This window comes from Mobula hypostoma, chromosome 6 (assembly GCF_963921235.1).
Source record: "Mobula hypostoma chromosome 6, sMobHyp1.1, whole genome shotgun sequence".
Taxonomy (NCBI): Eukaryota; Metazoa; Chordata; class Chondrichthyes; order Myliobatiformes; family Myliobatidae; genus Mobula; species Mobula hypostoma.
In genome coordinates this window covers 110,755,174-110,767,999 of record NC_086102.1, presented here as the reverse complement: position 1 = coordinate 110,767,999, position 12,826 = coordinate 110,755,174, and the positions used below count along the sequence as shown (strand labels likewise).

At 45.9% G+C, this 12,826-nt stretch overlaps 1 protein-coding gene across 3 annotated transcripts in view; it reads left to right on the top strand.

The window, feature by feature from the left end:
- The window catches only part of LOC134348299 (FYVE and coiled-coil domain-containing protein 1-like), a 76,876-nt gene extending 64,511 nt beyond the window's left edge, over positions 1 to 12,365 (top strand). For 2 of the 3 annotated variants that reach the window (XM_063051458.1, XM_063051456.1), the window contains exon 12: positions 6,938 to 12,365. In XM_063051458.1, the coding sequence (XP_062907528.1) occupies positions 6,938 to 7,049 (112 nt within the window). In that variant the 3' untranslated portion in view covers positions 7,050 to 12,365. The remainder of the gene's footprint in view (positions 1 to 6,937) is intronic. The other variant, XM_063051457.1, reaches the window with a different exon arrangement.
- The last annotated feature ends 461 nt before the right edge of the window (positions 12,366 to 12,826 follow it).

Sequence of the window (12,826 nt, the reverse complement as noted above, 5' to 3'; positions counted from 1 at the left end):
TCCCCGTGCAGCACTGGGAAACATTCCCACTGGGATATTAGTCCCCCTCCAGTTCGTGTGCAAACCGTCTCTTCCCTGGAAGAGAGCACAATGATCCAAAAATCTGATACTCTCCCTCCTGCACTAATTTGTTAGCCGCACGTTAAACTGTAAAATCTTCCTATTTCTGACCGCACTGGCATGTGGCATGGGTAGCAATCCTGAGATCACAACCCTGGAGGTGCTGTGCTTAACTTAGCAGCTAACTCCCTGAACTCCCTATGCAGAACCTCCTCACTCATCCTACCCATGCCATTGGTACCTACATGGATCATGATTTCTGGCTGCTCACCCTCCCACTTAAGAATGCCAAAGACTTGATCTGAAATGTACCTGACCCTGGCACCTGAGAGGCAACATACCATCCGGGAATTTCCTGCTCTGCCACAGAACCTCCTTTCTGTTCCCCTAAATAATAAATCCCCTAATACCACAACTCACCTCTTCTTCCAACTTCCTTTCTGAGTCACAGAGCCAGACTCAGTGCTAGACTGTGACTTTCCACTGTTAGGTCATTCCCCACCCCCACCAACAGTATCCGAAGTGGTATACCTGTTGTTGAGGGGGATGGCCACAGGGGTACTCTGCACTGGCTGTTTAACCCCTCTTCCCTTCATGACTGTCACACAGTTTCCTGTGTCCTGCACCTTGGGTGTAACTACTTCTCTATTTGCCCTATCTGTCAACCCATCTGGCTCCGGAGTGATCCGGTGTTCATCCAGTTCCAGCTCCAACTCCTTAATGCAGAGTGTTAGAAGCTGCAGCTGGAAGCACTTCTTGCTGGTGTAGTCGTCAGGGACATAAGAACCACTGGGCCGCAAAGCATGTGCTACCGGGCCATGAGGAAACGATATTAGTCAGCTGCACCTTTCCTCATTCCCTGTCGCGTACTGTTGAACTTGAACACAGGGTTGCCAACTGTCCCGTATTTGCCAGGACATCCCGTACATTGGGCTAAATTGGTTTGTCCCATATTTCCCCCACTAAGGTAGAACGTTGCTATGAAAGCTGTCGTGCCGAAATGGCGTGAAGCGAAGAAGCAATTACCATTAATTTATATGGGAAAAATTTTTGAGCATTCCCAGACCCAGAAAATAACCTAACAAATCATACCAAATAACACATAAAACCGAAAATAAATAACACTAACATATAGTAAAAGCAGGAATGATATGATAAATACACAGCCTATATAAAGTAGAAATAACGTATGTACAGTATAGTTGGGAAGATGAAGACAAAACCAATTTGTGGGGGAAAAAAAATCGCCACGTACGCGCATGCGCACATCACGTGCGCACGTTACGCATGCACACACAGATGCCCGCGCAAGGCTTCATGGTCATGGTAGTCTTTCCTGGGGCAAAGTGTCCTGGGATTTGACTAACACATATCAACCTATTCTATGACCAATTCCCTTCCATATATCCCTCCATTTTTTTTATCATCCATGTGCCTATCTAAGAGTCTTTTAAATGTCTCTGCCTCTATCACCACCACTGGCAGGGCATTCTATGCACCCACCATTCTCTGTGCAGAAAAACTTACCTCTGACATCCCCCTGTACTTTTCTCCAATCACTTTAAAGTTATGTCCCCTCATATTAGCCATTTCCACCCTGTGAAAAAGTCTCTGGGTGCCCACTCTATCTATGCCTCTTATCATATTGTACACCTCTATCAAGTCACCTCTCATCCTCCTTTACTCCAGAAAGAAAATTCCTAGCTCACTCAACCTATCTTCATAAGACTTGCTCTCTAATCCAAGCAGTATCTTTGTAAATCTCCTCTGCACCCTCTCTAAAGGACAATGTTATCAACCTTGTCATGCAAACTATTAATATAGAAGACGAACTACAATGGACCAACATCAATCCGCACGATGCTGACCTCCAGTGTGATGCACGACCTCCAACCTGCTTCCTTCCAACCTAACAACATCCAGTTGGTTCACTCAGCCTGCACCCCATGTGATCTCAACTTCAGGACGAACCTACAAAAACCCTTGCTAAAGTCCAAGTAGATAGTTAATGTCAAGTTTATTCTCAATGCACAAGTACAATGAAAAACTGACTGACAGGTGGGGCTTTCTAACACTACATCTTTGGGGTACATAATGCTAAATGATAAGATCGATTAGCTTCATTTGTCACAACATTAAAATGCATCATTTGCATCAATGACCAACACAGTTTGAGGATGGTGCAGGGGGCAGCCCGTTAGTGTCACCATGCGTCTGGCGCCATCATAGTATGCCTATAATGTACTGACCCTAACCTGTACACCTTTGGAATGTGGGTGAAAACTGGAGCACCCAGAACAAACCCACGTATTCAAGAGGAGACCATTCAAACACCTCACAGTCAGCGGAGGGAACTGAATCCAGGTCGCTTGTGCAGGGTTGTGTTGCACTAACTGCTATGCTACCAAGTGGTCATAGCATTGCTAACTGGCTTGTTAAACTATAGCGTTGGATCCTGATGCTTTTGCGTACTAAAGGTTCTTTGGAAGTCAAGAATGAGGTATGATGGCGTTTTTGCGATCTCCTGGGGGATTTGGCGAACTAGACTTGAGAGTGCAGGTACGACCAGTCAGCCATTGCTGGGGGGGGTGGTGTGAGCTGCATTGACACTGAGGCCTGATGGCAGGAGATAAACCTGTGGTCAGTTCTATTACTTTGTGCTAATTAAAGTGCTGAGCAAGATTAAAAGCGTGGAAAATGAACAAATGTTCAGAGCCACCTGCCTGCGTTTGACGTTTCAGGCCCAGACCCTTCATCAGGACTGTACCTCTTCCTAGAGATGCTGCCTGGCCTGCTGCGTTCACCAGCAACTTTGATGTATGTTGCTTGAATTTCCAGCATCTGCAGAATTCCTGTTGTTTCCGGAATTTGACTGCTACTTTTGTCCCTTATGTGGGAGTGAGAAAGTTGGCAACCCTAACTGTAAAAGACATGTTGAGGTGAGTTTAACCCTACTTGAACACCAACCCCCGCCACCCCGGTCGGCCGATCTGCAAGAATATTGTCAATATTAAACCGGTCCGTGGTGCAAAAAAGGTTGGGGACCCCTGCATCTCCCTGCCTTCCCACATCCTGCAAGATAAGGATTCAACTATCCTGCCTGGCATCCCTACTGTTCTAAGTCTGCAAATATAAAGAAGGAAAACAAATAGACTGGGGGAAATAAAAATCTACCTGTAGCTTTTTCACCTTTTCTCACTCAAGCCTCTCCTCAATGAAGCCTTGAAGAGCTAAAGCCTCAAAATCCCCACCCTAGCACTGTCCAGTCCAACAAAGGCCACTCCACTTGCCCCTGCCTTATTTAATTTATTCTTGCCAATCAATCCCAATCACTGATTGGCTGCTGCTCAAAACACCAAACTGCCCTCTGTAGTTGAGAGGGTGAGTAGATTCAAGTTTCTCAGTAGCACATCACCCAGGATCTCACCTGAACTGTACATACCAGCTGGCTATGAGGTGATAAAAGCACAACAGTGCCTCTTTCACCTCAGACAGCTGAAGAAGTTTGGCACGAGTCCCCAAATTCTCAGGACTTTTTACAGAGGCACCACCAAGAGCATCCTGACTGGTTGTGTTACCACCTGGTATGGGAACTGTACTACGTTCAATCACAGGGCACTGCAGAGAGTGGTATGGACAGCCCAGCACATCTGAATAGAACTTCCCTCTATTCAGGGCATTTACAGCAGCAGGTGCATAAAAAGGGCCAGAAGATCATCAGGGACTCCAGCCATCCCAACCACAAACTGTTTCAGCTGCTACCATCTGGCAAACAGTACCACAGCATTAAGGCCAGAACCATCAGTCTCCGGAAAGCTTCTTTCACCAGGCCATCAGATATATCAATACATATTGATCTGATTGCATATCTGACTGTACATTGATCTGATTGTTTATCTGTACATATATGATAAGAAAACAATTATGTATACAATCTTAGTGTTTGGGCAATATCCTCCCCACATTTCCCTTCATTATTTTTTGTATATAGTGACAGAGACACAACATAAAGATTTTTATTCCCTGGTGCTGTGAGATGGATGTAAAAACTAAAATTCTAATTTTAATCCTACTTCTAATCGACGCCTTATGCAGTCGATCAGCGAACGTGAGTGAGCTATGTCTTCTCACACCTCGGATCGTGGACTGGCTGCTGCTCAAAAACTCTCAATAAAACAGCCGTGCCAACAAGTTTCAAGTTCAAAGTTCATTTATTATCAAAGTACATACACTGTACACAACCTTGAGATTCGTCTTCTTGCAGGCAGCCACAAAAGAAATAAACGCAATAGAACCCATTTAAAACTCACACAACAGAGACCAGCAGATACTCAATCTGCAAGAAAATGGAGCAACTCGTGCAAACGTTAAGGAAGTAGACAAGTAAGACACAGGACATGAACAGCAGGGTCCCTGAAGTGAGTTCACAGCCTGGGAACTCATCCAGCCCTGAGGGGAATGCTGATGGCTGCAGGCCACAGGCATAAAGTCAGTTCAGCCCTGAGGAGAGAAAACCTCACGGGTTTAGAGAGCTGAACACCGGTTCAAATGGTGGAAAAGATTGTAAACAAAAACACATGGAACATGAGCTGCAGAGTCCTGAAAGTGAGTCCATCGCTTTGGAGCCCATTCAGCACCGAGGAGAGTGAAGCCGGTCCAGGAGCCCGATGGCTGCGGGGCACCAACTGCTCCTGAACCTGGTGGCACAAGACCCAAGCAACCTGTGCCTCTCACCCAACAGTAGTAGCGAGGAGAGAGAGAGAGACCAGTCAAACGCAGGCAGGTGGCTCTGAACACTTGTTCATTTTCCACGCTTTTGATCTTGCTCAGCGCTTCAATTAGCACAAAGTAATAGAGCTGACCACAAGTTCATCTCCTGCCATCAGGCCTCAATGTCAACGCAGCTCACACCCCCCCAACGATGGCCGCCCGGCCGTACCTGCACTCTCAAGTCTAGTTCGCCAAATCCCCAGGAGATCGCAAAAACGCCATCATACCTCATTCTTGACTTCCAAAGAACCTTTAGTACGCAAAAGCATCAGGATCCAACGCTATAGTTTAACAAACCAGTTAGCAATGCTATGACCACTTGGTAACATAGCAGTTAGTGCAACACAACCCTGCACAAGCGACCTGGATTCAGTTCCCTCCGCTGACTGTGAGGTGTTTGAATGGTCTCCTCTTGAATACGTGGGTTTGTTCTAGGTGCTCCAGTTTTCACCCACATTCCAAAGGTGTACAGGTTAGGGTCAGTACATTATAGGCATACTATGATGGTGCCAGACGCATGGTGACACTAACGGGCTGCCCCCAGCACCATCCTCATTGATGCAAATGATGCATTTTAATGTTGTGACAAATGAAGCTAATCGATCTTATCATTTAGCATTATGTACCCCAAAGATGTAATGTTAGAAAGCTCCACCTGTCAGTCAGTTTTTCATTGTACTTGTGCATTGAGAATAAACTTGACATTAACTATCTACTTGGACTTTAGCAAGGGTTTTTGTAGGTTCGTCCTGAAGTTGAGATCACATGGGGTGCAGGCTGAGTGAACCAACTGGATATTAAGTTAGGTTGGAAGGAAGCAGGTTGGAGGTTGTGCATCACACTGGAGGTCAGTATCGTGCGGATTGATGTTGGTCCATTGTAGCTCGTCTTCTATATTAATAGTTTGCATGACAAGGTTGATAACATTGTCCTTTAGAGAGGGTGCAGAGGAGATTTACAAAGATGCTGCTTGGATTAGAGAGCAAGTCTTATGAAGATAGGTTGAGTGAGCTAGGAATTTTCTCTCTGGAGTAAAGGAGGATGGGAGGTGACTTGATAGAGGTGTACAATATGATAAGAGGATTAGATAGAGTGGGCACCCAGAGACTTTTTCACAGGGTGGAAATGGCTAATATGAGGGGACATAACTTTAAAGTGATTGGAGAAAAGTACAGGGGGATGTCAGAGGTAAGTTTTTCTGCACAGAGAATGGTGGGTGCATAGAATGCCCTGCCAGTGGTGGTGATAGAGGCAGAGACATTTAAAAGACTCTTAGATAGGCACATGGATGATAGAAAAATGGAGGGATATATGGAAGGGAATTGGTCATAGAATAGGTTAAAACATTGGCACAGCAACATGTGTCAGGGGGTCTGTGCTGTGCTGTACTGTTCTATGTTCTTTGTACTATGTATGTATGTTTCTGGGTGACACCAAAATTGGTACAACGGACAGCGAAGACGGTCATCTCAGATTGCAACAGGTAGTCGATGGATTGAGGAGGTCAGCCGAGGAACGTGACTCAGATTAGTGTGAACAATAACAGAATGCAGAATTGTTTACCTGCACTGCACTTTGTGTAAACTGTAACACTTTATTCTGCATTCTGTTATTGTTCTCCCTTGTTCTACCTCAATGCTCTGTGTAATGATTTGATCTGTATGAACAGTCTGGAGTGTGGGGTAAGTAGGTGAGAGGGGTGTTTGTGTAGGTATGAGACGTGAGTGTGTGGGTGTGATGGGATCAGTGTGTGCATGTGAGGGGTGTTTATGTGGGTATGAGAGGTGTGTGCAGGTGTGAGAGGTGAGTGTGTGGGTATGAGGGGTGTGTGTGGGCATGATGGGGTGAGTGTGTGTGATGGGTGAGTGAGGGTGTGACAGGTGCGTGTGTGGATGTGAGGGGTGTTTGTGTGGGTATGGAGGGGTGTGTGAGTGTGAGAGGTGAGTGTGTGAGTGTGATGGGTGAGTGTGGGCGTGACAGGTACGGGTGTGTAGAAGTGAGCAGTCAGTCTGTGTAGGTTTGAGGGGTAAGGATGTGTGTAGGCATGAGGGGTGTGGTGTGCAGGTCACTGCGTTCCCCCTGACACCTCCCTTTGTTTTTTTCACAGGGAGAAGGACCTACTGTGGCAGAAGGCAGAGAAAATGCAGATGAACACACAACCGGACAGTCAGAAGGCATCCCTAAGGAGGAATCCATTCGGGAGCAAGAAATGGATTTGAGTGACAAGCTGTTGCTGTAAAGATCTGAGACCCTTCTCTACAGATCCTTGCTTTGTCTGAAACTGTCTCCCAATTCCCCTGCTTGTCCGAGAGCCTCTCCCAATTCTCCTGCTTGTCTGATTCCCTTTCCCGATTCCCCTGCTTGTCTGGGACCCTCTCCCGATTCCTTTGCTTGTCTGAGACTGTCTCCCGATTCCTCTGATTGTCTGAGACCCTCTTCCAATACCTCTGCCAGGATCCTGTTTATCCAGGACTATCTCCACGGACCCCTGCTTTGTCCGAAATCCTCTCCAACACCCCTGCATTGCCCAAGACCATTCCTTGAACCTTCAGTCATCCAGTAATTGGAACTGGATTTGGAATTGGTTTATTATTGTCACATGTACTGAGATAGAGTGAAGAGCTTATCTTGTGTACTTTTCATACAGATCAGTTCATTACACAATGAACTGAGGTTGAATACTGTATCACAACCCTCTCCCAGAACCCCAGCTTTAGTGGAACTCTGCTGCTGTTCAGAGCTCTACCAATGCAGAGGTGGATAGTCCAGCGGTCAAAGATCAAAATCTGCTAGTCTAGAGGTAGAGGCATGAAGGTCGAGTCTGCAAGTCCAGGCCAGGAACTGGAGGTTGAAGGCCCAATATCTGAGAGCCCAGATGTGGCCTGTTCCAAGGTTTGAGGCCTGTCAGTGTATTGCATCTTTTGCATTCCTTATTTTTCCTATAAGTGCTTGCAAGAAAATGAATCTCAAGGTAGTATGTGGTAATATATATGTACGTTGAGAATAAATTTACTTCAAATTTTGAAATTTTGAACCAAGGGTTTCAAGAGGTATTGGATGAAGGAGATTGAGTTCACATTACTGCATGTTGGCTCAGATAAAGGACAGAATGGCCTCTTCATTCAGCCACTCAGTGATGAAGGCTCTGTCAGATAGGTGTTCAAGGGTTCTGACCCAGTGCCAACCACACCACATTGGTACTGAGCACAGGTCCAGAAAGTTAAGTTGCTTGGAATTCAGGATGAGATAGTAAATTGTAGGAGAAGCCAGGGAAGATAATAATAAGATTGAAAGAGTGCAGAGAAAATTTACAAGAATGTTGCTGGGACTTAAGGACCCGAGTTACAGGGAAAGCTCAAGTAGGTTAGTGTTTTATCCCCTGGAGTGTAGGAGAATAAGGGGATATTTGATTGAGGTATATAAAATCACTGAGGTTGGGTGAGATTACAACTAGAAGTCATAGGTTAAGAGTGAAAGGTGAAATATTTAAGTGGAACCTGAAGGGAAACTTCTTCACTCAGATGGTGGTGCGAGTGTTGTATGAACCGCTGATGGAAGTGTTGTATGTAGGTTTGTTTGCAACATTTAAGAGAAGTTTTGATAAGTACGAGGATGGGAGGGGTATGAAGAACTAGATCCAGGAGCAGGTCGATGGGACTAGGCAGAGTAACAGCTTGCCATGGACTAGATGGGGTGAAGAGCATGTTTCTGTGCTGTAGTGCTCTGTGGCTCCATGACCCCAGCCAGCGAGCGACTGACCTCAGCCACACTGAGTTCCTCTGGCGGACAACTTGTTGCTCCTGCCACATTCTGGAGAATATTTCATCCTTCACCTCCCATGCCCCAGGACTGCACTGCCCCCCACAACTCCCCCAGAGAGACATCTCCTGAGCAGATACCCCACTCTGTAGCTCCCATCCTCCTGCCCCGTCAACCCCATTCCTGCCTATGGGGGCACTCGACCCGAGAGTGTCGGTCTGATTATGTACTCTGCCCAATATCAGCTTTTCTCTGGAATTAAGCAGGGGAAGTCAGAGATACTCTACAGATCAGACAGCATTCATGGAGGGAGCAATATATTGATAACATTTCACCAGGTTCCTCTTTCTGAATCCCTCTTCCCAAACTGAAAACCGAAACACCAGCTGGCATCTGAAATTGAGCAGGGAACCTAGAGCATAGAACACAGAGCAATACAGATTAATACAGGTCTTCTGGCCCACCATGTTGTGTCTCTAAGATCAATCTAACCCTTCACTCTCACATGGCCATCCATTATCATTTCATAAATGTGCCCATCGAAAAGTCTTTCAAATGCCTCTAACACCACCCCGCCAGGACTTTCTACTCACTGTCCACTACTGTACTTCTGACATTCCTCCTATAATTTCTTCCCTTAAAGTTATGGCCCCTTGTATTCCCTTGCAGGGAAGGCTGGAGATATTCAACAGGTCCAGCAGCATCTGGGGTAAGAGAATTTGCACTGATGTTAAACACAAGAGATTCTGCCGAAGCTGGAGATCTTAAGCTACACGTAGAAAATGCTGGAGGAGCTCAACAGGTCAGGGCAGCATCTATGGAGGGTAATAAACAGTCGCTATTCCGCGAAGTAATTTACAGTGATGCATTAATCCACCAACCTGCACGTCTTTGGGACGTGGGAAGAAACTGGAGCATCTGGGAGAAACTCAGATTGTTACAGTGAGAATGTGCAAACTCCACAGAGACAGTGATGGACGTCAGGATTGAACTGTGTTTTATGGAGATGTCAGGCAGTGGCTCTACCCACTCTGCCACTGGGGCCACTTCTGGTCAACGGCAGCAGAAACAGATAATAAACACAAGAGATTCTGCAGATACCAGAACACATGAGCAATGCGCATAAAATGCTGGAGGATCTCAGCAGATCAGGCAGCATCGATAGAAGGGAATAAACAGCTGCCTTTTGGGTGTGAGACTCCTGATGGAGGAATAACAGTTCAGTATCAACCAGATGGGCCGAAAGACACGTTGTTGTGCTGTACCACTCTATGCCTCTGTAACTATGACTCTCACTTTGCTGCTTTGAGGAACCAAGTCCCAAACACTCACAAACCCTTTATTTTTAAATACTGACTCATCGTGCTGAGTTCTAGATTCTACCCTAAGAGGAAATATCCTCTTCACCCCCACCCTGCAAAGATGTCAGAATAAAACAGAAAAGAAGTATAACAGGGTTAGTCAGCACACAATCAGCTGTTTCGCTTTCTGTAGTCTCAGTCTCAGTCAGACCACAGGAAGAGGCCATTTCCTGTCACTGACCCCATCCTGCACCAGGGCAGGACTCAGTCCAGCACAGGGGAGATGGACTATATACGTTTATAGTTACAGATATGTCATTCTATGGGGGGGGGGGGGAGAGCCTCCTAACAAGCTGCATCACTGTTTGGTACAGAAACTGCACGGTGGCAGACAGGAAGGCTCTACAACAGGTAGTCAAAACTATCCAACCCATCGCTGGCACCAGGCTACCGCCACAGCTGACATACATATGGAAAGGTGCCAGAAGAGGGCCAGTAACATCATGGAGGATGCCACCCGCCCTGCTCATGTTTCACTCCCGTCAGGAAGGAGGCTGCGTAGCATCCACGCCAGGATCACCAGACTCACAAGCAGTTACTCTCCCCAAGCAGTAAGACTGATCAACACCTCCAACAACTTGCCCACCCCAACCACTTCTACTCTATCATTTCCTGTCAGAGTCACCTTATGTACAGACTCTCCTGTGCCTAATGTCACTTCATGGATGTGGTAAGATAAGATAAAACTTTATCCCAGAGTAAATTATTGTTTCAAGGTTGCTCAGTCAGAAATAGAAACTTTAAAATACAAACTGTAAGCATTAAGGTATGAAAAAATACAAAATGTGCATTAAAAAGTAATAGTGCAAAATACAGATGTGCAATGAAACCATATACTTATATACTTAAGGAGGAGTTGTAGAGTCTTGTAGCCACAATCAATCAAGAGCCATCAAACGCACCTCGTGCATTAACCTTTTCGTTCCCAGGATCACTCTCGTGAACCTCTCCAATGCCAGCACATCCTCTTAGATAAGGGTCGCAAAACTGCTCTCAATACTCCAATTGCATTCTGAGTAATGCCTTATAAACCCTTGCCATGTGTATTAGGATTCACATTTCTGTCCACACGTGCGCTGAGATGCTGAGACAATGAAAACCGTGCTTGCAGCAGCATCACGGACACACAGAACATTTTACACAAGAATGTGAAGAGAGAGAGAGATAAAAACTGTTCAAAAACAAGACCTTAGTTCAAAGTCGGAGACAAGCCGGTGCCAATGCAAGAGGTGGTCTGTAGTGTTGTGTTCTGAGGCAGTGATGAGGATTCTACAGGTTGGGTCAAGAACTGAACGAGTGACAGGAAGTAGCTGTTCCTCAGCCTGGTGACGTGAGACTTCAGGCCTCTGTACCTCATTGCCCAGTGGTCGCTGTGAGAAGATGGTATGGCCCAGATGGTGGGGTCTTTGATGATAGATGTTGCCTTCCTGAGACATTGCCTCCTAAGAACATAAAGACCATAAGACATAGGAGCAGAATTGGGCCATTTAACTCACTGAGTTGGCTCTGCATTCCATTATGGCTGATCCATTTCCCTCCCAGTGGCTCAACGGATCAATTTAATGTCAGAGAATATATACAATATACAACCTGAAATCTTTTCTCATCGCAGGTATCCACGGAACAGAGAGAGAAAAAAATCCTAACGAATGAATGATAGGAAAGTGTTACAATCCAAAAGCCCCCCACCCCCTCCCACACATAAGTAGCAACAAAAGCATCTACCCTCCCCTTCCCATCTTGCTCCAGTAAAAGCATCAACCCCCTCACACACCGTGCAAGCAATAGTAACCCCCCTCCCCTGAGACCATGAGCTGGAGTCCATCAAAAACCCAACACTTCAACATCTCAGACAGGCTCTCACTCTCAAGGGGCAGGGTCGAGGGGGAAGGTCAGCAATTTACTCTTTCAATGTTACAATCTCCACAGTTGCTTATTCAAGTTCCCCCAACTTGAGAACCAGCTGACCCCATTCTGCTGCCTTCTCCCGGTAACCTTTCATGACCTCACTAATCAAGAACCTATCAACCTCTGCCTTAAATACACCCAATGACCTGGCAACTGTTAGAGTAATTTTTGGGTTTAGGTCATTTACACTTAGCAAGTGGCTTTGTCCACCAGTCTTCTGTTCCTTGACAATGTACTGTGGATTGAGTTTGTAACAATGCATTTCCTAATAGCTGTGTATACCAGTCCACACACTGCTGGCGCCAGTGGGATGGATGTAATCAGAAGGTGTGAAGTTTATATGTAGCCTCAAAAGAAAGCATTGTCTATACTTTGTAAATATTGATTGCCCTTTAGTATTTAGCAAATAAATATTGAGCCCCACATTGGGCCAGCAGACCTTTCCACCGAAAGCATCTCGGTATGATGATGCCTGCTGTATCTGGTTTGTTGAATAAAGAAGCTGCTTTGTATCTACCAGTAACTCTCTCTGGTGATTTCATTCACACTACAACATTTGGTGGGATACCTTCGTAAGCCATCGTGTGGCCAGCGATCCTCACAGTCTAAGTTGGTGAGTATTTTTCTAAAATAGCATTCACACTTGGATCTGTTTGTGTCGGTGGTGCACAGGAACATGAGGTATCACAAACGTGGAGAGATAAACTGGTAGATATAAAATTGTCGCAAGGTGGGCATTTATTGTGGGCCCAAATGCAAGACACAGACACTGAAGAACTAGGAATAGGACTAGGTTTATCGAGATTGCAAGGTGAATGAGGAAGAAACGACGCTGGACGTTGACACAAGCCCTGGACGAGACGAGGATTCAGGGCCTGGGCTAGGACTTGGACTAGAAACACGGGACCTGGACGGGGAACTGGGAACTAAGAATGAGGAATGAGGAGCCTGGATTAGGAGCACGGAAC